Source organism: Gopherus flavomarginatus, chromosome 2 (assembly GCF_025201925.1).
Source record: "Gopherus flavomarginatus isolate rGopFla2 chromosome 2, rGopFla2.mat.asm, whole genome shotgun sequence".
Taxonomy (NCBI): Eukaryota; Metazoa; Chordata; order Testudines; family Testudinidae; genus Gopherus; species Gopherus flavomarginatus.
This window is the reverse complement of record NC_066618.1, coordinates 232,340,179-232,366,226: the sequence shown is the minus strand read 5'-3', so window position 1 is coordinate 232,366,226 and position 26,048 is coordinate 232,340,179. Positions and strand designations below refer to the sequence as shown.

Genomic DNA, 26,048 nt, shown 5'->3' with positions numbered 1-26,048 from the left:
TCGCCGGGGAACGTGGAGCCGGGAGCCAGCTGAACAGCGAGACACGCCGGCGGGCGCTGCCTACGGGCCGCTGCCGGGCTGGGCGGGCCCCCGAGAGCCCGCTCCGTGCCCGCCCCCGGCCATGGCCCCCATGGGGATCCGCCTCTCCCCGCTGGGGGTGGCCGTGTTCTGTCTGCTGGGCCTCGGCGTCCTCTACCACCTCTACTCCGGCCTCCTGGCCGGCCGCCTCGCCCTCTTCGTGCTGGGGGCCGGGGGCGGGCACGACGTTCCCCCAGACACGTTGCCCGAGGGCACCGTGGACCTGCGGGAGCTGCTGGCCGTGTCCGTGCTGGCCGCCGTCAGGGGGGGCGAGGAGGTGAAGCGCGTCCGGGAAAGCAACGTCCTCAACGAGAAGGCGAAGGGCAAGACCCGCGAGGGGGCCGAGGAGAAGATGACCAGCGGGGACGTGCTGTCCAACCGCAAGATGTTCTACCTGCTCAAGAACAGCTTCCCCAGCGTGCAGGTGGGTCCCGCGCCCGGCCCCCGAGGCCCTGCTCTGGGCCCCCTTCCCTTAACGGAGGGAGCCACGTGTCTCTCGAACCCCCCTCCCCCGCATAACTGCACAGCAGCCCCTCTCGCCCCTTTATGGGAATCTCTTCCCTGGCCCCGCCTCCTTATCCAGCGCACCCGTCCCTAATCACAAATCATTTGAACCGGTAGCTCAGTGTCCTGTCATGGCAACTTTCTGTTTGTTTAAACTGGGACGGCCCTGAAATACTTTATCAGTGATTCTCAACCTTTTCCTTGCCAGGATCTTCTCATGCTAAGGTCTGAGCTGCACCCAAGTTTTGTACTGGTATAACTCTTTCAGTTACTGGTGTTGTTTTATGTTTTCTTGTAATGGTTGTCCTAGTGTAGTACAATTGTCACTTGTATAAAACCTGGGACCTCTGGAGCTTAATTGATGAGCTTGTACTGCATGAGCTAAAAGACATCTCTCTCTTGGCCAGTGTAACAGGCTCATCAGTCTCTAGTCACGAGGGGGATAGAATGCCATACCAAGCAGGCCTGGTCAGTGGTTCTCAAACTTTTTTACTGGTGACTCCCTTCACATAGCAAGTCTCTTGAGTGTGACACCCCCTCCTCATAAATTAAAAACACTTTTTTACATATATTTAACACCATTATAAATGCTGGAGGCAGAGTGAGGTTTGGGGTGGAGGTTGACAGCTCGCAACCCCTCATGTAATAACCTCGTGACCCCCTGAGAGGTCCTGAACCCTAGTTTGAGAACCCCTGCCCTAGGTACAAGCCATAGTGTGGATACCATTACACTATTATAAAGAGGTCTTGTACAAGTATACTTTATTCTCTTTCCTATGTGGGATTAGCTATACTAGTATGAGAGATCTTTATAGTGGTATAACTGTGTCCATGCTACAAGTTTTTGTTGCTTGAACTACTTCAGTGCAGTTAAAGCAGCACAACTTTCTAGGGTAGAAAAGACCTTAGTAATACAGTATAAGTAATACGGTATAAGAAGAGCAGGACACCTTATTGTGATACCCAGATGGAGAACCCATGTTTTATATAAATATAGTTGTACTGCAAACAGTAGGCACATTAATATGAAACTTCCAGTTTTAATACATTCTGCTTTTGTCGCTCAGTAGGTTGAATGAAGAGAGGCTTATTACACATCTGAATTGCAGGGATTGCGGTGGAGTTGGGAAATAAAAAAGTTTGCTTGCATATTTTGACATGATCACTAGTGTAAGGTAGTACCACATACTACCTTAAATGTGTTGTCATAGGGTGATAAGAAAAAGACGATATGGATATGTCAGGAACAAATCATCCCGAACCAATCTAATTCTTTAACAGGGTTATAGCCTAGTGGAGGATCGGGGGGCAGCTGTAGACCTGATAGATTTTGATTTTATTGAGGCTTTTGACACCGTTCAACATGACATTCTCATAAGCAAACTAGGAAATGTGGTCTAGGTGAAATTACTATATCAGGGGTCAGCAACGTTTCAGAAATGGTGTGCCAAGTCTTCATTTATTCACTCTAATTTAAGGTTTTGCGTGCCACTAATATATTTTAATGTTTTTAGAAGGTCTCTTTCTATAAGTCTATAATATATAACTAAACTATTGTTGTATGTAAAGTAAATAATGTTTTTAAAACATTTAAGAAGCTTCATTTAAAATTAAATTAAAATGCAGAGTCCCCCCACCCCCAACTGGTGGCCAGGACCCGGACAGAGTGTGTGCCACTGAAAATCAGCTTGCGTGCTGCCTTTGGAACGCGTGCCATAGGTTGCCTACCCCCTGTACTATATAGTGGTGCACAAGTGGCTAAAAAGCTGTACTCTCAGATTACAGTAGTAGCTGTGTTAGTCTGTATCAGCAAAAACAACGAGGAGTCCTTGTGGCACCTTAGAGACAAACAAATTTATTTTGTGGGCTGGAACCCACTTCTACCAATGTGATATATGCCATAATGTGCCAGGCAATGCCCCTCTGCCATGTAGATTGGCCAAACCGGACAGTCTCTACGCAAAAGAATAAATGGACACGAACCTGACATCAGGAATCATAACGTTCAAAAACCAGTAGGAGAACACTTTTATCTCTCTGGTCACTCAATAACAGACCTAAAAGTGGCAATTCTTCAACAAAAAAACCTTCAAAAACAGATGCCAACATGAAGCTGCAGAACTGGAATTAATTTGCAAACTGTATACCATCAGATTAGGCTTGAATAAAGACTGGAGTGATTGGGTCATTACAAAACCTAAGCTTAATTTCCCCAATACTAATTTCTCCCTACTGTTACTCACACCTTCTTGTCAGTTGTCTGTAATGGGCCACTCTCTTACCACTTCAAAAGTTATTTTTCCTCCCTTGGTATCCTGGTGTTAATTGATTTATCTTGTTTGACTGACCTCACACTTGGGAAAGCAACCCCCATCCTTTCATGTATTTATACCTGCCCCTGTATTTTTCACTTCATGCATCTGATGAAGTGGGTTCTAGCCCACAAAAGCTTATTCCCAAATAAATTTGTTAGACTCTCAGATTAGTTGTCATGGTGCCTGTCAAACTGGAAGGGTGTATTTAGTGGTGTCCTTTAGAGGTCTGTCCTGGGTCCAATACTAATCAATATTTTCATTTAATGACTTGGATAATGGAGTGGAGAGAGAGCATGTTTATAAAATTTGCTTACGACACCAAGCTGAGAGTGATTGCAAGCACTTTGGAGGATTAGATGAGAAATCTAAACAACCTTAAGAACATTAGAATAGCTACAGCAATGGTCCATCTAGACCAGTATCCAGTCTTCCGACAGTGGACAGTGCCATAAGCTTTAGAATGAATGAATGAATGGAACAGGGCAATTATTGAGTGATCCATCACCTGTCCTTCAGTTCCAGCTATGGCAGTCAGAAGTTTAGGGACATCCAGAGCACGTGGTTGCATCCCTGACCATCTTAGGTCCATCAGTGACTATTATTCATCACCAGTGAATTTATCTAATTCTCTTTAGAGTGCAGTTACATTTGGCCTTCATGATTTTGAGAGGTTGACTGTTTTGTGAAGAAATACTTCCTTTTGTTTGTTTTAAACCTGGTTACTATTAATATCATTGGATGACCCCTGGTTCATGTGTTATGCGAAGGGGTAAATAACACTTTTTCTCCACACTATGCATGATTTTGTAGACATTTATAGTATCAACCCCCATTAGTCGTCTCTTTTCTAAGCTGAACAGTCCCAGTCTTTTTAATCATTTTGTTGCTTTTCCCTGTACTGTACTTTTTCCAATTACAAGATATCTTTTTTGAGGTGGGGCAACCTGAACTGCATGCAGTATTCAAGGTGAGGGCATGCCATATATTTACATAGTAGTATTATGATATTTTCTGTTTTATTATCTATGCTTTTCCCAGTAGTTCCTAACATTCTGTTAGCTTTTTGACTGCTGCTGCAACATGAGCAGATGTTTTTAGAGATCTATCCACAGTGACTCCAAGATCTTTCTTGAGTGGTAACAGCTATTTTAGACCCCATCATTTTGTATGTATAGTTGGGATTATATTTTCCAATGTGCATTACTTTGTCACCCAGTTTAGAGAGATCCCTTTGTAACTCTTTGCAGTCAGCTTTGGACATAACTATATTGAATAATTTTGTATTGTCTGCAGACTTCGCCACCTCACTGTTTACACTTTTCCAGATCATTTATGAATATGTTTACCAGCACTGGTCCCAATACAGATCCTTGGGGGACCCCACTATTTAATTCTCTCCACTGTGAAAACTGACTATTGATTCCTACCTTTGTTTCCTATCTTTTAATTAGTTACTGATCCTTTCAAGGAACTTCCCTCTTATCCCATGACAGCGTACTTTACTTAAGAGCCCTTGGGGTGGGACCTTGCCAAAGGTTTTCTGAAAGTCCAAGACCGCTGTATCGACTGAATCACCCTTGTCCATGTGCTGGTTGACAAAGAATTGTAATAGATTGGTGAGGCATGATTTCCCTTTACAAAAACCATGTTGACTCTTCCCCAATATATTGTGTTCATCTATGTGTCTGATAATTCTGTTATTTAGCACAGTTTCAACCACTTTGCCTGGTACTGAAGTTAGGTTTACCTGCCTGTAATTGCCTCTGGAGCCTTTTTTCAGAATTGGTGTCATGTTAGCTACCCTCCAGACATCTGGGTAGAGTGGCTGATTTAAGCAATAGGCTACATACCACAGTTAGTGGTTCTTCAATTTCATACATGAGTTCCTTCAGAATTTTTGGTTGAATACCATCTGGTCCTAGGGACTTATTAGTGTTTAATTGACCAGCTTGTTCCAAAATCTCCTTTGATACTTCAGTCTGAGACAGTTCCTTATATTTGTCACCTAGAACGAATGATTTGGGTGTGGGAATCTCCCTCACATCTTTGGAGTGAGGACCTTAGTAAGTTGGAGAATTAGTCAGTAAAGACAAGTACAAAGTATTACACTTACAAAGGAAAAATAAAATGCACAGCTACGTGGGTGGTGGGTATAACAGGCCAGGGGTCGGGGCTGCCCTGCCATCCAGCTGCTGCTCAGCCCCACACCATAACTCTGAAGCTTCTCCACTTCTTCAAAATTAGTATTTATTTGTTGTTCTTCAAACCTCTCCATTTTTGCCTTAGTAATTAGCTAACACATCACAGTATTACCTAAAACTTCATATACGTAGTTCAGAGAATGCTATACTAACATTTAGTTACCTTGGGTAACTTAAAAGGTTTTTTTTTTAATGGGTAACTAATGGGGGACTTCAGTCATGTCTTTTCTACCTGCCTCAAACTGCACAAACTCTGAATCAGAGGTCCCCAACCTTTTTCATCTGGCGGGCACCAGACAAGCCACGGAGGACCGTGGCGGCGGACGAGCCTCTGCCGAAATTCCGCCGACAAGCGACAACGTCAATAGGCGTTGCTGCCGAAATGCCGCCAACAAGCAGCATCATCCAGAGGCGGCGCCGCGAAAATGCCGCTGATTTTCGACAGTATTTCAGCAGCGACGCCTCTGGATGGCGCGGCTTGTTGGCGGCATTTGGGCAGATGTCGTCTGCCGGCCAGTACGTGGGTGCACTTAGACACCCCAGCGGGCAGCATGGCTCCCACGGGCATCGCATTGGGGACCCCAGTAGAAGTCTTCTGACTGGTGATTGACTAAATGTAATGAAATATCTCTGGTAATGGGAATATCAAGTGACGCACAATACATTAGCCATGTAATATGGGTAGTAATCTTATGAATTAGTACATCAAAGATGTAGTAAACATACTAAGACGCTTCTTCCAAAAAGCTAAACTATTACTAAGCTAGGAAGAAAATCTTTTTATATACATAAAAAAGTATCCAAACAGAAACTCCAAAACAGACAAGAAATGTGCTAAACTTCAGTTCATTTACAATTTTCTTCATTTTATCCCGCCTCCCTCTTTTCCTGAATTTGCACGTCATATTTAGACTGAATTCGTACATCGTGTTTAGCGTCTTGAGGAAGAGTCTTCAGATAGATCTATAAATTGTTTGCCATGCCCTGAGGGCACTCTTTTGCGAAAAAAATGGTGGTTTTGTGTCTCTCTGGCCTGGTCTACACTATGCGTTTAAACTGATTTTAGCAGCGTTAAACCGATTTAATGCTGCACCCGTCCACACAACGAGGCCCTTTATATCAATATAAAGGGCTCTTTAACCGGTTTCTGTACTCCTCCCCGATGAGAGGAGTAGTGCTGAAATCGGTATTACCATATCGAATTAGGGTTAGTGTGGCCGCAAATCGACGGTATTGGCCTCCGGGCGGTATCCCACAGTGCACTATTGTGACTGCTCTGGACAGCAATCTGAACTCGGATGCACTGGCCAGGTAATCAGGAAAAGCCCTGCGAACGTTTGAATTTCATTTCCTGTTTGCCCAGCGTGGAGCTCTGATCAGCACTGGCGGCGATGCAGTCCCAAATCCAAAAAGAGCTCCAGCATGGGCTGCACGAGAGATACTGGATCTATTCACTGTATGGGGAGACAAATCTGTTCTATCACAGCTCCGTTACAGAAGACGAAATGAGAAAGCATTTGAAAAAATCTCCAGGCTATGATAGACAGAAGCCACAGCACAGTGCTGTGTGACAAGCGTAACGGAAAGCCAAAGAATCAAATGGACGCTCATGGAGGGAGGGAGGGGTTACCGAGGACTCCAGCTATCCCACAGTCCCTGCAGTCTCCGTAAAGCATTTGCATTCTTGGCTGAGCTCCCAATGCCTGTAGGGTCAAAACACATTGTCCGGGGTGTTTCAGGGTATATCTCATCAATTTACCCCCCTTCCCCCTCCCCCGTGAAAGAAAAGGGGAAAAAAAATCGTTTCTTGACTTTTTTATATGTCATCCTATGTCTACTGCATTGCTGCTGGTAGACGCAGTGCTGCGGCAATGAATAGCAGCATCCTCTCCCCTCCCCTCCCGGGTGGCAGATGGTACAATATGACTGCTATCCATCATCATCATCAGCCTGTGAGTGCTCCTGGCTGGCCTCAGGTGAGGTTGACCGGGGGCGCCTGGTTAAAAATAGGAATGACTCCCAGTCATTCCCGGTAGATGGTACAGAACGGCTGGTAACCGTCCTCATCATAGCAACTGGGGGCTGAGTTCCATCAGCCCCCCCACCCCCTTTCATGTCTAAAGAAAAGATTCTGTACTGCCTGGACTGTCATAGCAGCTGGATGCTGGGCTCCTCTCCTCCCCACCATTTAATGTCCTGCCTGGACTATCACAGCAGCTGGAGGCTGCCTCCCCCTAATTTTATCTCACTAAAAAGTCAGTGTTTCTTATTCCTGCATTCTTTATTACTTCATCACGCAAACGGGGGACTCTGCCATGGTAGCCCAGAAAGGTTGGGGGAGAAGAGAATCAACAGGTGGGGTTGTTGCAGGGGCAACCCCCATGAATGGCATGCAGCTCATCATTTCTGCGGGATCTGACACGAAGCGGCTGTGCTCTCTGGTACCCTGGTTCTTTAGTACACTTGCCCCATATTCTAGGCAGGGCTGACTCTGTTTTTAGATAAACCATAAAGGAGGGATTGACTCGGGGAGTCATTCCCATTTTTGCCTTTGCGCCCCCGGCAGACCTCAGTTAAGGCCAGCCAGGAGCACCCATGACAGAAGCAGATGGTACAGAACGACTGATAACCGTCATCTCATCGCCAATTTAACAATGACACAGCAGATGGTACAGAACGACTGGTAACCGTCTCTGCTACCTTGCAATGGCAAATGAATGCTGCTGTGTAGCACTGCAGTACCGCCTCTGTCAGCGGCATCCAGTAGACATACGGTGACAGTGACAAAAGGCAAAACGGGCTCCATGATTGCCGTGCTATGGCGTCTGCCAGGGCAATCCAGGGAAAAAGGGCGCGAAATGATTGTCTGCCGTTGCTTTCACGGAGGAAGGAATGAGTGACGACATTTACCCAGAATCACCTGCAACACTGTTTTTCCACCATCATGCATTGGGATCTCAACCCAGAATTCCAATGGGCGGGTTAGACTGCAGGAACTATGGGGTAGCTACGGGATAGCTACCCACAATGCAACGCTCCGGAAATCGATGCTAGCCTCGGTACATGGATGCACACCACCGAATTAATGTGCGTAGTGTGGCCGCGTGCACTCGACTTTATACAATCTGTTTTACAAAACCGGTTTATGTAAAATCGGAATAATCCCATAGTGTAGACATACCCTCTAACACACGCAGTTCCCGCCACTTTCTTTTCTGCCCAACTCCACCCTCATTCTGGAATTCATCCTTCACTCCAGAATGAGATGTACAGGATCAGGCCCTTGATGAGGGAATTCATGATAGATGATGATGCTGGATCTCAGCTTGATACAACTTTAAAAAAAGAACTGAAGTTAGTCTCCAGTTTATGAGTGCAAAAACTTGAGGCATTTTGATTAGCAGTATTAATGCTTTGAATCATCCCAGCATGTTCACTTTAAAAGTAAATTGATATGCTTTCCTTCTCTGCCTCTTTACAGCTCTTAAAATTAAATTGAGGGAAGCTTGTATGTACAAGATGAAACATTTAAAATAATTCTTTATACTGTTAACTCCTGTTTAGCAGTAATGATATATAAATTACAACTAAGAGAAGGTGAACACGCTATACAGTCTGTGCAAAAGGTTGACACACAAATATGTGGGTGTAGATCTCAGCTGGTGAAAGCTGTCATAGCTCCACTGATCTTCAACCCAACAGGGTAGATCTCTTTGTAAAATATTATGTCATGTTCCTTAGCATTGGTTTTTGTGGTGGTGGTGTGTGAAAGGCAGAAGCAATAATAGGAGTTAAGTTGTCACAGGAGACTGAACCTGTTTTTTTTGTTTGTTTAAAAACAAAAATGTCTTTTGTTATGGAAGCATTGGTTGCTATTACCCTCTGAGCTAAAGGTAATCTAAATTTCCATTATAAACCCCACTTTCTAATGCCAGCAACTTTTGACTGGTGAAACCAATTTGTTTGTAAATTGATATGCTCAAAATAAGTTAGGAGTAATATTTTTCTGGAGACTTTGAAAGATGTTCCGACTGGAAAATTACAGTAATACTGAAAAGGTAATGAAGGTTTCTGTTCTTTAAAGAAACTGTGACATGAGAGTATGTCGACGCTTAAACTGCTATAGTGGCAAAGAAATAGACACGCACTACAGCTGTGGAAACACTTAGGCACACAAATAACTTCTTGCATGAGTAATGTTATGCAAGTGCCTGTGTATTTGTGGCATCCCTTGCTGCGATATCTCCTTGTCAGTTAGCAAAGAACCAAATTTTGCAGCAAGGCAAGAAATATTGATATACCAAAATTATATACCTTTAATGCAAATAATTTTTGAGATCTGTTTTTATAGGTAGTCTCAAAGAAAACGTGAAAATGCCATTTTTGATATTTCTACTGGAAACAGTTCTTTCCAGAAAGCAGGAGATTTGACTATTTGGATAACGATTCTCTGCACCACATTTTTCTCTTCTGTAGCTAACAAGTAACTCTTGTGCGTGGGTTCTTCATATGGATAGTGATGGTTCACTTATTCAGTTAACCATGAAAAACCTGACTTTATTTTATGTGGATTTACACTTCCTTCATTAACCCGAAATAGTAATTCTCAGCATTATTAATAGGATGGATTGTTATCATAAAACTAAAATGTTAAGATTAATTGATGTTGGTTAACACTTATGAAAAAAAAACTCAAAGATACTGTTTGCAAGAATTTTTTTTTTTTTAAAATAAGGCATTCACTACCAGGCATAAGTCAAGTATGCGCTATTTTGGTTTTAGTGCTCTAAGGCTTCAATCCTGCAAAGAGAAGCATTTGGGCCAACCCCTATGTGAAGCTCTTTTAAAGTCAGTGGTTCCCTGCATGGGTCCAGGAATGCTTTTCTTTGCAGGAATAGGGACTTAAATCAGGTTTGGTGTACACTGAAAACTTACACTGGCAAAGCTACATATCTCGGGGTGTGAAAAGTCCATACCCATGAGAGATGCATCTATGCCAACCTAACCTCCATTGTAGACAGTACTAGGTTGATATAAGAATTCTTCCAACAACCTAGCTACCACCTCTTGGGGAGGTGGCTTAACTGCAGCAGTGGGAGAACCTTCTCCCATTGCTGTAGTGAATGTCTACACTTAAGCGCTACAGTGGTGCACCTGCAGCTATGCCACTTTAACGGATTAAGTGTAGGCATAGCCTCAGACACAGTTTATTTAAAGAGCAGAAACTTTATTACGTTTTCAGCATTATTGTCATTTTCCAGTGTTCAAAAATAGCGTAATTAGATAGTAGGAAATAGTGTTTTGTTGTTTGATCAAAGTAGACATAAGAACTAATGAGCCACTTATTCCCAGCAGTACTATCTACCCTGCACTACACTACTTTACATGCTTTTCTTCTTTGTAATGTTAACAGTCAGTGCTTAAAGCAGAGTTTCTTGTTAAGACCTCGTTATCCATAGAAAAGGAAGAGTTATGCTTCCTAGTTACAGGATTTGAAATAAACATGTAAGAAGTCTTGGATTTCTGACACCTCTGATTTATAAACAAAAGCACTTGAAATCTGCAGGGGAGAGAAACCATAGAAAATGTTGTACCTTTTTGTTTTTTTTCTCTTAGGGGAAAAAAAATATAGTGAGGTTCCATTCTATGCAGAATGGGGAAAAAAATCCAGTTTATTCAAGTTATTGTGTTTGATGTCAGCTGGTTAAATTCACATCAGTTACAGTAGCAGAGTTAAATAGGAGCAAGGAGTAGCAATTAATTTTTATTATATGCTGCAATAAGCCTGATCACCTTTTAATGAGGGTTATTCTTTAGTATTTGTATTACTATGGGGCCTTTAGATGCTTCTCAGGACTGGTGCTCCCTGGGACTGGTTGCTAATCAGACATGAAGGCATGGTATGTCACAGAGGGCTTACTGTCTTAAAGCATAAAACCATATGATGGCATACAAACACTGCATTAAAAGAGGGTTATTTAGGTTGTAAAGTCGCGCACTCAAAACTTAGAAAATGCCGGAATAACAGTTGCTAGTTCTGCCTCTTTGTGTTTATGCATTTTGTTAGTATGTGATCATATAATTAGCAACCATACATTTTTCCACAGGGCCGCTGCCTTTTTCAGTGTATTCGCTGGCATCGCTTCCTCCAGTATACCTCAAACCTTAGCTGTAGCCACCCTACTTTTGCAGTCCTGGGCCTCATGTGAAAGGAAATGCAAATCATTATAGAATTATGAGTTATATGATTTGGGCAATTGCATTGTTTTAGTACTTTTGTGACACTGTTTCCTTTTTTGGCAATCTCCAGCAAGTAGCTAAGTAGAACAGTGAGCTAAGACATAAACCCAAAGTTCCACTGACAGATATTGTCTTGGGCTTTATGCAGGGCCCCTGCACTGAAGTGAATCTCCCATTTAAAGCTCACTAAAGAAACTATATTAATTCAGGCTCTTAATATCATGGTGCAGTGTGTTCTGTGATTATCTTTTCAAATGTATTTAAAAGTATTTCAGTTGGTATTTTTATTTTAAATTTCCAGATAGAGACCTTTGAGACTGAATTCCTCTGTCCATAAATGAGAAACAGCACAGAATAATGCAAGCTTCTGCATGCTGTTTCACCCATGTGCCTCAAATCTGATCTGATTAGGTTGCCTTTAAGAAAGAAGGTGGTGATTAACTCTATATGCCCATCCAATTCTGTCCCATCTGCTGAAACATGCAGAGAAGTGGCAAGCTAGAGTGGTGACTTTTTTTGTGATGGGGACACTTGTCTACTAAAAAGTGAACAGCAGCTCTTAATTATTTTACATAGGATACTGACCTGCAGGAAATTTAGAACAAGAAAGAGTCCAGGTGACAGCAACAAAGACTGTTACACTCCTGAGGTACTCGTGAAGAAAGGTTGGGGGAAATAAGATTTATATTAATTAGAAACAAACGGAGATTAAACATGATTGAGGTCATGCCTTTGCTTAGAAACAGTTTCTTATCACTCCAAGAGTTTATCTACTTCATCATATATGGGAGTGGATGAGCTACCGTCATGAGAGCAGATCAGGGTTGGTGAGTGAGAGGATAAGTGTACCATCCTCTCTGAGTTTTAAGGAGCCTTGGCAATGAGATTGTGTGCTTCAGGGAGCTCGAACTGGGTCTTGCATTTATGACCCTCATGGCTGGTAATCTGGAAGAAAACATCAGTAATCTCAGTCGATCCATAAAGTACCAGGATTCCCTCAACTGAGAGGCTTTATGAGCCATGCTATATATTTATTTATTTCTGCCTCTGTCTGCTTTTATCTCCAGGTAAACTCTCTTCCCCCTCCCTCCCCCCACACACAGAGAAGTGAGAAAGCAACTTCTTGTGGCTAAGCAGTTCTAGCATAATAAGAGAATCTTTTGACTGTTCTGAGAGCATTCAGTCTAGCTTTAGGGGGTTAGTCCACTGATCTTGTTGGCTGACTTTCTGTTAGTGGACAAAGTTGGCATTCTTGTTGGTTTTGTTAGTTTCAACAGAGGCTTTCAAAACTGTTGACCGTAAAATCTTAATAAATCCTCTGCAGTTCCTGTAAAGGGTGAATTGTAGTGAAAGTATTAAGCCTAATTTCTGCACATATGCCTAATTGGTAAAGGCTACCTTTAAATTACAAGCAGACAGTATTTGAATGAGTTAATCTGCAGTTTTCATGAAATAATAGTGGGATTTGTATTTGGGAGTGCTTACATACCTCCATCTGTTATTTACACTTCATATGTAGATAGATAACTTTTAGGATTTTTTTTTAAATTCTCCTACTTTAGTTCCTATAATTAGGTTGTTTATGGAATTACTTATTGTGAATTTTAATTTTATCACTTTCAATGAATTTCTTACTCTCTTTCAAAGTTTAGCATTGTATGATGCGCTCATTGTGTTTGGAACAAGGAAACCGTTTCGTCCTTAGAAATATTGCATTTTCCATTAGCTGCAGTTGCTATCTTTTAAACTATAAAAATGTATTTCCTTAAAAATCTGCCAAAAGGATTTGACTATTCACATACTTAATTATAATTATTTTTGTATCTTCAATTTTCAGTATAATTGAAAGACTTCATAGGGTATAGCTGTAGTTTTGCTTCCCAAACTGGGAAGAATGTCTTATTTAATGCACCTTTCATGGATAACTGGCTAATATTCAAGCACATTTGGGAGGAGAGTGGGTGATGCAAAAAAAGACTTAATGAACTGTTGTTAAGGAATAGCCCAGAGCAGGGAAATGAACCCATGTGAGATTCTTGTAATGCTTTATGCAGGCCGGACTGTGGAGCAGCTCCAGCCAGGTCAGAGACATCCTTCCCTGGCCCTCCCCAGATAAGGTGGGAAGGGATGGGAAGGGAAGAGTGTGGGGGTCCCAGGCTAGGGGTGGGGTCATGTAGGGTGTGGTCACAGGGGTTACTTCCCTGACTCCCAGCTTCTCTCCTCCCCCACCAAAAAAAATTTCCCCGCCAGTTGCTGTCCCAGCCTGTCAAGGTAAGCAGCTGGCGTGCTGGGACACTTTGTTTACTTAGGTTTACCTCCGTGCCGGACGCTCGAGGTAAACAAACCATCTTGGCCCACCAGCAGCTTATCCTGATGGCCTGGGAGCCAAAGTGTGCTGACCCCTGAATTATAGGATTGGCTTACGAACAAGTTATAAATATTTTCCATTTTTACTTATCCATCTTAGGAGGAGGTCAGCTTATAAACGAACCAGCTTATGATTGAATATATACGGTAGTTTTGAATTTGTAGGTTGCAATTAAGTTGCCTTTTTTATGTAAGGAAATAATTGATAGGCTACTCGTGAGTGGCTGTTCGCCACCTTTAGATAGCTGCAGGGACGCGAGAGATTTGTATAGCAGAAGGCCGTTTTTTGTGAGGAGTGACTTCCTTCAAAGTCAATCAGGAATGTTACTGAAGTGGCTGAAGTTTACATTTTTTAAAAGTGGTTTATTTAATTCACACAGTGAGGAAAATATCCTTAATAGCAGGGTTTATAGTTAAACACCATGATCTGGAAAGATGGATAGCTTGCAGCAAAATACAGGAGTTCAACATTTTGGTCACTTGTCACAATTTCTGTGTTGCACCTGGTCAGATCTGAAGGTTCAGAGGTATGATTTGGTCTCCAAACTCATTAAATGTTTTGGGATTTCTTCCCTCTCCTACCCTCTCCCACCCACATTGAGTTAGAAATGAAATTCCTCAAGGGGAAAGGGAATGCTGTTAATTTCTATTATGTGCACAAATATTTGATAGATCATCCCGGTATAACACTTTGGGTTAATGTGTTTATTTGTATAATTTTTAACATAGATAAATACTGAAGAACACGTCGATGCACCTGATGAGATAATTTTCTGGGATCGCAGTATTCCTGAAGACATAAAGGAAAAAATACAGCCTAAAGAGGTTCCAGCAGAAAGTGTGACAGTCTGGATCGATCCATTAGACGCCACGCATGAATACACAGGTAACTGTTCTGTTTTTTTTTTAAATTGAGCTAAATATTTACTTAGTAGACAAAAATATAATGTATTTTCAAGAGAAACTTTATACAAGAGTTGTTTGTTAGAGCTGTTGTGATTTTGCTGAACTACTCTTAAAAATGCGATCTCAGGTAAATATCTTGGCCACAGCTGTTTTCAAAGCTTAGTTCTGTGTTGACTCTCGAGCTAGACGACACTGAAATTCATCTGATGGTATTTGTCACTTATGGGTGCAGTTGGTTAATACCTATTTTTTATGCTTGAATAGCCAGTGATGCTATATTCTAAACAAATTACTTTAAATTCCAGTTGAATTCTCTGCTCATACTTGTTTCTGGGCTTGAATTAAGAAATGGACATGAAGTTAAAATGCATCACATAATTGTAAATCTTCCCCTTCTCTAAAAGACTCATGATGCTGCACAGACTATTTAAAATACAATATAGTACAGTTAAAAACCTAACCAATATAAACATGGGTAAGTAATTACAGCAAAACTAAACCAGTGGTTCTTTTCCTTGACAATATTGCACTGGTATGATGGTAATCATATATGAAAATTCAAAACCTAGGAAGAACATTCAGCTCTAAAGTAAACAGAATGTAAAATGAGGTGGAGAATGGGAGGAATTTGTTCTGCCCAAGTCTGCCACCTTCATATAAGAATCTTTTGCTTAATGACCAGGTGGCAGAACTGAGTTCAGTAGGAGCAGAGTGCACATCTACTGAACAATAGAAAGTATGAGGAAACTGGAGTGGGGGGGGAGGTGGGTTACTCTTTATACTCTTCAATATTTTGGTAACTGTGGAATGACTTAAATCAAGATAGAAGAAGGCCATATCTTTTTAAAGGATTGAATTTAAAATGCAGGCTGTTATAAAGCTTGAAGGATAAGATCTCAGTACAATCTGTTAATTTACTAATGCTGTTCAGGCTATTGTGTCAATATATGTAAGTATATAAAGTCAGGGGTTTGGGGGTTTTTTTTGATGCTTTTAACTTATGTGATGTTGAGCTACTTAATTTGTCTGATTTCCCGGCCCTTCCCCCTCAACCCGTCCCTTAGAGGATCTTCGACAATATGTCACAACTATGGTGTGTGTGGCTGTGAATGGTGAACCAGTAATAGGAGTAATACACAAGCCCTTCTCAGCATATACAGGTATCAGTATGCGTCTCTCATTTTTTGTTTCTGCCATTTTCACTGATGTACAGTTAAAGTTTTACATTTGAGGGAGAATCTGTAGTTATAAATGGATACAATAATACTTAATACAGGAAAACAAAAATGTGTCGTTATTACTTATTTATATTATGGTAATGTCCAAAATCTTAAGATTGGGGCACCCACAAAACACAGGAAAAAGTGATCTTTGTGGGGCAGAAGAATGGTACGTGGAAGAAACATAAACCAAAAATACAGTTGTTGATGAAGCTCTTTCACTGAAACATTAAGACAGGGGTCCCCAACGCGGTGCCCATGGGCACCATGGCACCCGAGGGGGCATCTAAATGCGCCCGCATCCTGGCCAGTGGTCAAGCGTCCACCGAAACGCTGCCGAATTTCTGCGGCATTTCGGCAGCAACGCCTCTCGATGACGTCACTTGTCGGCAGCAAGTGGCGTCATCGAGAGGCATCGCCGCCGAAATGCTGCAGAAATTCAGCGGCATTTCGGCGGATGCTCCACTGCTGCCACAGTCCTTCATCTGGCGCCCGCCAGACGAAAAGGTTGGGGACCACTGCATGAAGAACAATCTCTAAAGAAAATAACACTGTATAGATAGGTCTCTGTTCTATCACCCTTATACTGAATAGCCCCTTGTTCACACAGTTTCATTGAAGTCCATACAACTGCTCCCAAGAGGGGTGCTAATGTCACCTCCCCCTGCTCCTGCACCTTATCTCCACAGAGCAAGGAGGGGACTCAACAGGACTCAGGACAGAGGGAGCTTGCTGACAGCAGCTGCTGTTTCAACTTGCTAATCTACTTAAAAAGGCAATGTACTTAGAGTGGGGTCAGTGTACTTAAGGGGGCAATGCTTGTCTCTGCCATGCTATCTCCCCACCCTCCATTCCAGTTGCCTTGTAGAGTGTGGGGCTACATTAACAGTGTGTTTAACCCTTGAGGGCTCAGCCAAGTGCTAGTTCATCATTTAGCAGTAAGGCATTTCCTGGGAAATATCCCACCCTTTTCTACCCTCTGATTTCACTTCAACCAACCTTCACAATCATCACTGCTGTGTACAGTATTAAATTTTGTTTAAAACTTATACTCTGTGTGTGTATGTATGTATGTGTATATATATTGTGTTTGTGTATATATACAAAATTAGTCTTTTATCTGGCAAAAAAAAAATTCCCTGAAACCTAACCCTCCATTTACATTAATTCTTATGGGGAAAGTAAATTCACTTAACATTGTCTCACTTAAAGTTGCATTATAGTTACGTTTCTGAAAAATGCTAAGTGAGGAGTTACTGTATTCCAAACATGCAGCACTCGCATACAGAATCTCTTGACTCTGTTGAAGCACTGATGAGGATGAATGCGAGTTTAAACATACACATTCCAAGGACAGGGTATTGTTAATAACTTGTGGAAAGGCTCAAACAACAAATTAAATGTTGAGTATATTTGAAGGAAATGTGTTTTATATTCCTGGATAGTTAAAACAGAGGCTGATAACATGTTCCCCTTTTCCCTTAGGCCATACTGACCTCTAGAGTCCAGAGAAGTTACGTAATAGCTCAGACTAATAACACCGCAACTAAGCTCGTTCAAATGAACTAGGTTTTCTACCTATTAGAATATTTAGTGTTGTGACTTTCCCCACCTAAGTATTACATTCTTTAAATGCTGACTTTAATTCCAGTTGTTTATCATTAGCACGTTATTTTCACATTTAGATGTATCTTGGCTTTTTCCGAAGCACCTGCCACACCTATTATTGAAGAGGTGATTTTCTTTCCAACAAAAATTCTGTAATAGTAACTGGGAATTTGCCACATTCTTTCTTTTTAAAAAATGGAATCTGCAAGGATAGCCCATGAGAAATATTCAGGAATGGCATCCAAATAAGATTTATTTATTTTTTTTAAACATGTAAAAATGTAGTTAGTTCTGTTACTCAAGATTAGGGGTTGTGGAGAGTAACTTTCCAAACTGGAAATGCCATAACCCTTTGTTCTGTCATGATCCTGCTCTACCATATAGATATAAATCAATAAGGGGGAACCATATTACAGGTTAAAGATTACAGGTTAGTTCAGTCTCTGCCCACGTAGTCTCAGCCTCTCTACTGTGCTGAAATCACCAAATAAATGTCAAATTGTAGTGGCTTTTGGACACAGCCTATCAAGGGGTGGTTTTGAACCAGTGATCGAGAAGCGGCAGGCTATGCATCCTGAATTCAGTCTCCTGAATCAATCAATGTTTTCTGAAAATAAACATGTTCATATTCTTCTCTTGATCTGAAAAATGACAGTATTTTGTTGACTGATGGGAAGGAAATAAAAGGTAAGGTTTCACAATCCATTTGAAATGTAGTCAATTTAAAAGAATGAGCTAAAGGAATTTCAGGTAATATCATCTACATTACATCTGCCCCCAAATCTCCCTCTGAATTTTACAATCACATTTTTTCCAGTTTTACAATATTTTATTTATTATGAAAGATTACAGTTGAACCTAACTAGACATAGTGTTCTAAAATGCACTAAAACCCACTAATGGAATGTATGTTTCTTTTGTAGCATGGGCAATGGTGGATGGTGGGTCAAATGTAAAAGCGCGTTCCTCCTACAGTGAGAGAACTCCAAGAATTATTGTGTCCCGCTCTCATGCAGGAAAAGTAGAGCAGGTAGCACAGCAAACATTTGGAAATAAAACTGTGATCATCCCAGCAGGTGGAGCAGGTTTGTTACCTTTTTAAGCATTCCAGACATTTTATTGCTTGTGGATTACTTAGTATGGAAATGGTTATTAACTGGAGAAGTGACCAAAAACAAGTAATTTGCAGCAGAAGTACTGTACTTCATGCACCTAGAACCCAAATTTAAACTTCTTTCAGATTGTGTGATGAGACTGAGTGAGTAAAAGCACTGGTTAGTTGGCAGTAAAAAGAGAAAGTACCCAAATATTAGGCACAACATGAAACAAACGAAAAGAGAGTACTGGATACATTGAGAAAGGAGCATTTTGGGGTGACTTTTGGTCTATGCCGAACATTAGAAAAGATCAGAGTGAAACTGGCTGCTATGTTAAGAAAAGGCTGATAGTCATGAACAGAAACAGGAGAAGTTGCACTATTTTACTGGTGTGAGAAAACAATAACAAGATAATATAGCTTCAGATGTACAAGCTGAAAATTTTGTGAAAAAGGAGTTCAGTGATTTAAGAATCTAATAGTCAGTTCCAGGAGTGGTCTAACTACAAGCAAACAAATTGGTTGGAGGGTTTTTTATATTAAATGTCTGGGCAAAATTGGTTCATAGCATAGGCGGAATGTGCCTATATGAAGGGGAAGCAGAAGTGTGAAGTAATTACCCTCTTCAAGTACCTGCATTTTGCAGGTAATTTCTGAATTTCGCAACAGGGCATCTTCCAACTTTGTATAGACAGTTATATCTGTTTTTTGTTTGTTTTTAGAAAGGATGCAGTTCTTAATATCTCATGTTGATGAGCTGTCATGGGTAAGAGAATGAGTCTAAAGAAGTTGGTTCTGGTTAGCAGGAAAGATGAAATTATAAGTGATATAGCAGATATTCCATTCCATTCCATTCCATTTGGCAGCATATAAAAAGGGGCAAAAGTTAGCTTGAATGAAGAGGATGAACTGTAATGTGAAATGAGCAAGTAGGGAGCTTTGTAAAAGAATGAAGTCAATCAATAAAATGAAGAAATCTGATTACATGCAAAGATTTTTATGAATTGGAAATATGTTTGATATGCATGCCAGCTAGAATTAACAAAATGGTGCATTTGAGAGTAAAGTGGAGATAAGTGGTACAATTGTGGTAAAGGAAACAAGCCCAAGAGTGAAATGCTATCATTTATTAAATGCATACACAATCTGATTCTTTTGATGCATCTCTTGATGTGTCTAGGTATCTGATGAATCAGCAGGTGATAGGGAAAAGGAAATGATCATGAGTAAAATGGGTTTGTTTGTTTCAAGTGTTACATAGTGGAAAAATCTCGATTTCAGCAGCTTGCAGGAAGTGTAACAGAAGGTGAAGGTTTCTGCTGTATTCACCGTTACATTCTCAACTAACATGACACAGTTAAAATCATTTTTGTAATTGCTAATAAATGCCATTATTTTGTGATGAATTAGGAAAGTTGATATTTTCATTAACTGGTGTTACCTTTCTAATCTTTAGGCTATAAAGTTTTAGCTCTCCTTGATGTGCCTGACAAGAAACAAGAAAAAGCCGATGTGTACATTCATGTGACATACATCAAGAAATGGGATATATGTGCTGGGAATGCCGTGCTGAAAGCATTGGGTGGTCACATGACTACCCTGACTGGTGAAGAAATCAGTTATACTGGTTCAGATGGCAATGAGGGGGGACTCCTAGCCAGTATCAATGTGGATCATCAAGCGTTGGTTAACAAACTCCCAGATCTGGAGAAGGCATCACATAAACAAACATAACTGCTGAGGAGTACACAAATGTTTCTGCAGCCTCGATATGTTCCGCCTAAGGAAACAGGCGTACGAAGAGCCTGCTAGGGGTCTAGACACTGAGAGCTAAGACCACTCAGTGTTTTTTGGGGGACTACATATAGCACTGGGCTTCTTCATTGGTGGTGGTTACAAATTCCGAATCAGGAAGGCGACTGCACTGTCTCATGCCATCTTTTATCTTTTGAGACTTTTCCGTACAGTTATACTCAAGGTGCATATACAGAATATATTTTGTAAATATAGGCAAACTAAAAGAAAATCCAGATGGGTACTTAGATTATTATAAGTGGTACTTTTCATATGGATTCTTGGAACACATCATTGTTACAGTATTGTAGCTGCTCCAACTTGAATCAGGTAGAAGAAAGGATTGATTTATGTAGTCACTTGACAACGCTGTAATCCATGTAGCTGGAAACCTATGACCATTTGTTCCATATTCCCTTGGATAAAAAGCACAAGTTGCATACACATTTGTGTCTGCTTTCAACAGTTCCTCTGACAGAACAGTATTTTTGAATGATCAGACATGTTCTGTACTAGTTTGCTGATATATTTTCTGAAAACTTAAACCAGTTTAATTCACATGAGAAAATCATGAATATTGGTGGTTTATTAATTAGTGTAATTATTTCTGTATATCTTTTTAAAAGAAAATGTGATTCCTTGTACGGGTTTTTAACAGACTCGTCCTTGATTTCCGTTTGCAATGTTAAAGTTGCATGCTAGATTTTTCTCTAATGTGAGATTAGTTCAATGTTTGTCCCTGTAGAAGCTTCCTCCTTTCCTTTTAATGTCATTTTGTTCACTAAATTACTGGACAAACTCATACAACAGTGTTGTTGGCAACAGTAAGTAGGTGGTTTAGCTTACAATATGGATTTAAACTAGCAGTTTTTTAGAATTCCAAAATTAACTTGCTGGTTTCTTAAAGGTTGTCTTGTATGAATTCCCTTCAAAAGATATACTCTTTCCTTCTTTGCTGTAAGCATTCTAATTCTGAACAGTCTGTGGCCACATGTTCACCTTTTAAGTTCACCATGGAATTTAGCTCTGCATTAAATTACAACATTTTCCTGTAACCCAGAATGGGCTTAGGAAATTTTTGGGGACCTGTAGCATTGCTGTACCTCAGTTTGAAATAGGACACTTTTTAATTAATTCCACTTCCGAGTTTTAGCCCAGTTCATATGGGGCAAAACACTAGCCCTTTGAGGTCAGATAACAAATAGCTGCACCACTAAAATCTTTGGGCCTTTCTCTTTTGAAAATGTAACTGCCTAACTGGGAGTCGTCTTAGAGAGATGGAAGAATAATATTTAATAAAGCAAGTTAAAATGTACTTGTGGGTGTCTCATCTCAAGGAAGCTAAAGGTTTCATTCAAACACAATTTTTTTTTTCTCAGTTCTATTCCCCTGGTAAAAATTTTAATCTTCACTCCAATAATCATCTATATGGTAAAAGGAGAGTGACACTGCCTACAAAATAACTTTATAGTTCTTCTTAAATCAAGAGGTTAATACATCAATGACTTCCTTATGTTACAAAATAAAACAAATATGCTCCTTTTCAGTGGGCAGATTTATTCTGGACAATTAAACTTCACTGCAAACTTCACTGAAGAACTAAAGTCAATGATTTAGCAAGGCTTTAGTAAGATTATTTTGCAGGAGTACAATGTTTTGGTTTTGTTTTGTTTTTTTTCGTTCTGGCTACTTTAAAACTACTTGGGGCCTGATTAAAAAGAGAGCTCTTTTACGACTAATTAAAGAACATGAGTTAAATTTAATCCTAGAAATAGCCATAATTAGCATATTAATAAAATCTGAATGCATCATAGAGATAGGGCATAAGGTGTTAAATAATACTAAGGCAAAGATTTATTTTGAAGGTTCAGATTGAGGGCTTGGCTAGACTCAAAACTTCAAAGCGCTGCCGCAGGAGCGCTTTGAAGTGTGAGTGTGATCGCAGCGCCAGCACTGGGGGAGAGCTCTCCCAGCGCTGCACGTACTCCACCTCCTCGTGGGGATTAGCTTGCAGCGCTGGGAGCCGCGCTTCCAGCGCTGGGGCACTGTTTACGCTGGTGCTTTACAGCGCTGTATCTTGCAGCGCTCGGGGTGTGTTTTTTTCACATCCCTGAACAAGAAAGTTGCAGCGCTGTAAAGCGCCAGTATAGCCAAGGCCTGAGAGACCATGTAAACTTTTCCTAGTAAGTATGTGACTACTTCTTACTTTGGGGCTGATTCTGCCAACCCTACTTGCATAGAGCTAGATTGTGGACAGACTGCATGCCCAAGAAAGGTAAGAAGGGATAATAACTCCCCTTACATCTCTACATATACTTAGATCAGGGAGTAAATGAGGATATTCACCTGCTTAATCACTCCTCAGAGTGGGGGACCAGGGAATGGGCAAAGGTATGGCTCCACTCCCCCTACTTGCTGGCCACAGCAGCTAGCTTTGAGTCAACAAGACTATTTGCTCACAGTTACTGCATCCTTAGATGTTTTGCTGCATCAGGTCCAGAGTATTCAACACCTTGCAGGATCAAGCCATTATTGTGGGTATAGGCCAGCCGTATATTACTATCTCTGAGGCCTACGGAGAAGGCCGTGGAGGAATTGTGATTCAGAGGCATGCAGGGCTGTGCCTAGAGTCTCACAATCTAGCGCAAAGAGGCATCCCCTCGAAGTTGGCAGAATTGGGCCCTTGGTTAACATCAAGCTTTCTGATGTTTTCGTATTAGAAAAGAATAACTTTTTTTGCACAGACCAGCTAGTATTTAAAAGTACTTAAACAGTGCACATCTGGGTTATTTGTGATAAAAACTAAGGCCCTGTCTACACAATCCATTTTGCCATGATTGTGCTGTGTTCCTAAACATGGTATTAGCCCAGCTTGGATATAACACAGTTTGATCTTGCTCATGTGTTCAGCGTGGTAAGGGATCATACTGTAACATTATCCTCTACAAGGGCTGGAGCGCAGGTCCTTACTTTGGTTACAACACCACTTTGGTCTCTTCCACATAAAGCAAACCCTGTTGTACCTTGGCAGTACAATATTTAGGCATGCTGGTGAAACATAACATTTATAGTGCAGTCGGGGCCTACAATAGTACCTCTTATATAAATTTTTAAAGTGACACTTCTATCATAGCTACTAAAAGGGAAGCCCAGGATAGTGTTTTATTTTGGCACTAGTTTTTATTTTAACTTGATATTTCAACCAGTGTTCTAAGGCTTTAGAGTACCTTGATTTGTAATCCACTTTGTTTTTCTCAGAACCATAGTTCACAGTAAAAGGTGGTGTAGATGCTATATAGCACTGTACCGAAAGTTATAATTTGCATTCCTTGAATGCCAAATATTTCTGAATAAATAAACATGGAAATAAAAGGGTTGAATATTGTGCTTACAAAATGGCTTTTGGTTTTACCTATTTTTTTATGATATAAAAGCTGATGTACAGAGAGTTTGTCCTTAAACCCATTGCCATTTCATAGATATTAATAGCTATTTGATGGTTATCATTGGCTCGGGAGGTGTGGGTTTTTTGTTTTTGTTAATTTTGAAAGCAAGTTGGGGAAACCATTTAGAGAAGCTGACGAATGGTGGAGTAGGGAAAACGGTTACTTAAATTCATCTTTTGGTTACTTATACTAATTTTGATACCATATACTATTTCCTTAGTTTAAAAAACATCAGTCACGTCATCATACATCATAATGTCCTAGTGTATCTAATCTAATTGTACAAGAGCAAAATTTCCACTGTTAACGAAATGATGCTACAACACACAGTTTAACAGTATAGAAACAGATAGTCTATTCCATCCCTTCTCCCAGTCATTTTAGAAGTGGATTTGAGTGCTTTGCTGCCAGCTATACTCTCTCTAATGTCAACTGAGTCCGGCAACTGCAGTGACACTATCTTGCTGTGGCTTTAAACTTCTTAATGAGATTCTCCCTCTTTTTTGTTTTCCTCAGCTTTTCTCTAAAGAGAAAGCTAGGACTTTAACTGTGCCAATGTAATATTTTTCTTGGGTGCTTAAAACTGCATTTTTGTTTTGGGGGGCGGAGGGAAAAATGACAGAGGAAGATCTGAATTTAGCTGGAAGGGGTTAAGGTCATATTAAGACTTCTAAGAATGATACATTACTCGAGCAGTTTAGATCTCTTGACCCAATTATGCTTGATATTCTTATGATGTAAGTAAATCTTATATTTTCTCTTCTTTATCATCTTAATTGTAAAGATTGGCCCATCTCCAACTCCTGACTTCTTAAATTGCTGAGGTGGGATTGTCTAATACTGATGTCTAAGGTTAAGATTTTTTTCCACCATTATTTTTAGTAAAAGCCACAGACAGGCCACAGGCAATAAACAAAAATTCACGGATGCCCATGACCCTGTCTATGACATCTACCATAAATAATGGGGGTGGGGGGACGACTATGTCTAAGGCCTTGTCTATGCTATAAAGTTTTGTCAGCAAAAGTTATTCCCTTTAATTAACACCGCTGTTGCATGTCCACACTATGCTCCTTGTGTCGGCAGAGTGTATCCACACTAGCAGCTCTTGCATTGACACAGAGAGCAGTGCACTGTGATAGCTATACTACTGTGCAACTGGCCGCAGGGTGGTTTGGGAAGGGTTTTGTTAGTTACCTCTCATGGCTTTAATTTAGTTTTGACATGACTGGAGGTATCTGGAGTCAGAAGGTCACAGGCTAATTTTTCTCAGTTTTCTAAGTTATTTGAAGTATTAAGCTTTCAGCTTATTTCTTTGTGGTAATAGGGTCTGGTTCCAGATAAATTTGTCCTCAATATTGAATGTTCTTATTCATAGTACCTGCTTCTTTTCTTCCTCCAGCAATATTCAGTGAACTGTATATAGGAAAAGCTGTAGCAGCTCAAGGATTGGCACCCTGGAAATCTTCCCTAATGTCCCAGCAAACTGTATCTGCATCTGCTGATTGTGTATCAAATGAATAAGAATTCTATAGATAAATCCTCTGTTGGACTGCATTGTTGGCTTTTCACTTTTCACATTTTAAATGGACACTTCAATTGATTTGAGTTGTGGTTTATTTGCTTTTCTGCTAAGTTATTTTCAGATACTACTTATCTTCCTGGGAAGGACATACTCTTTCAGCCATAGATATCCCCATCCCGCATAATTGGTTTCCATCCCTTTTGGTCTCCAGAGGAATTTTCACTAGCAATGGGTTCTGGCAAGCTGACACCAGAGCCTGGATTCGAAAGCCCTACTGCCAGTAGCTTTTGTATGTGAACTTTGTTCCTTGGGCTGATGTATTCTTATTACTTAAGAGATTTCTAGGAGTCCCCTTTCTGTCTTGCTCTTGTTTTCAAAGAGTCTATATTTCTCTTCCACTTGATCTCAAGCAATTGCCCTTTTTATAATGTTTCAAGTCTGAAGTTTTATTTTTGTATTTGGTAGTTCACACAAATATCAGTGTTTACACTGACATACTCTAACCTGACAGAGTCCAACCATTCATTTCTTTACAAACTTGAAGACGGATGTTGCTGTCATTGAAGCCCCACAGTATTGTGCTCTTACACATGACAGTGGAATAGTGCAACGTAAGTAAATTGACTTTACTCACACGATAAGCCACTAAAGCAGACAGAGCTATTTTGCTTAGGGAAGTCAGAGCGCTCTGTATTGGGTTTTATTTTAAATTGTTGTTCCCTGGATTTTTCTATTTTCATTTATGATG

General features: G+C 40.6%; 1 protein-coding gene across 1 annotated transcript; it reads left to right on the top strand.

Moving 5' to 3' along the window:
* Positions 1–25,378, top strand: BPNT2 (3'(2'), 5'-bisphosphate nucleotidase 2). Its single transcript, XM_050938912.1, has 5 exons — positions 1–502; positions 14,435–14,591; positions 15,676–15,771; positions 18,363–18,524; positions 19,992–25,378. The coding sequence occupies exons 1-5, from the start codon at positions 122–124 to the stop codon at positions 20,267–20,269; spliced, it is 1,074 nt and encodes a 357-aa protein (XP_050794869.1). The 5' UTR covers positions 1–121; the 3' UTR covers positions 20,270–25,378.
* Positions 25,379–26,048: the final 670 nt, after the last annotated feature.

Coding starts and splice junctions, on each gene's coding strand:
- BPNT2 (XM_050938912.1), top strand. CDS start 122: ATGGCCCCCATGGGGATCCGCCTCTCCCCGCTGGGGGTGGCCGTGTTC. Junction 15,772..18,362: donor GCCCTTCTCAGCATATACAG/GTATCAGTATGC, acceptor TTTCTTTTGTAG/CATGGGCAATGGTGGATGGT. Junction 18,525..19,991: donor CATCCCAGCAGGTGGAGCAG/GTTTGTTACCTT, acceptor TCTAATCTTTAG/GCTATAAAGTTTTAGCTCTC.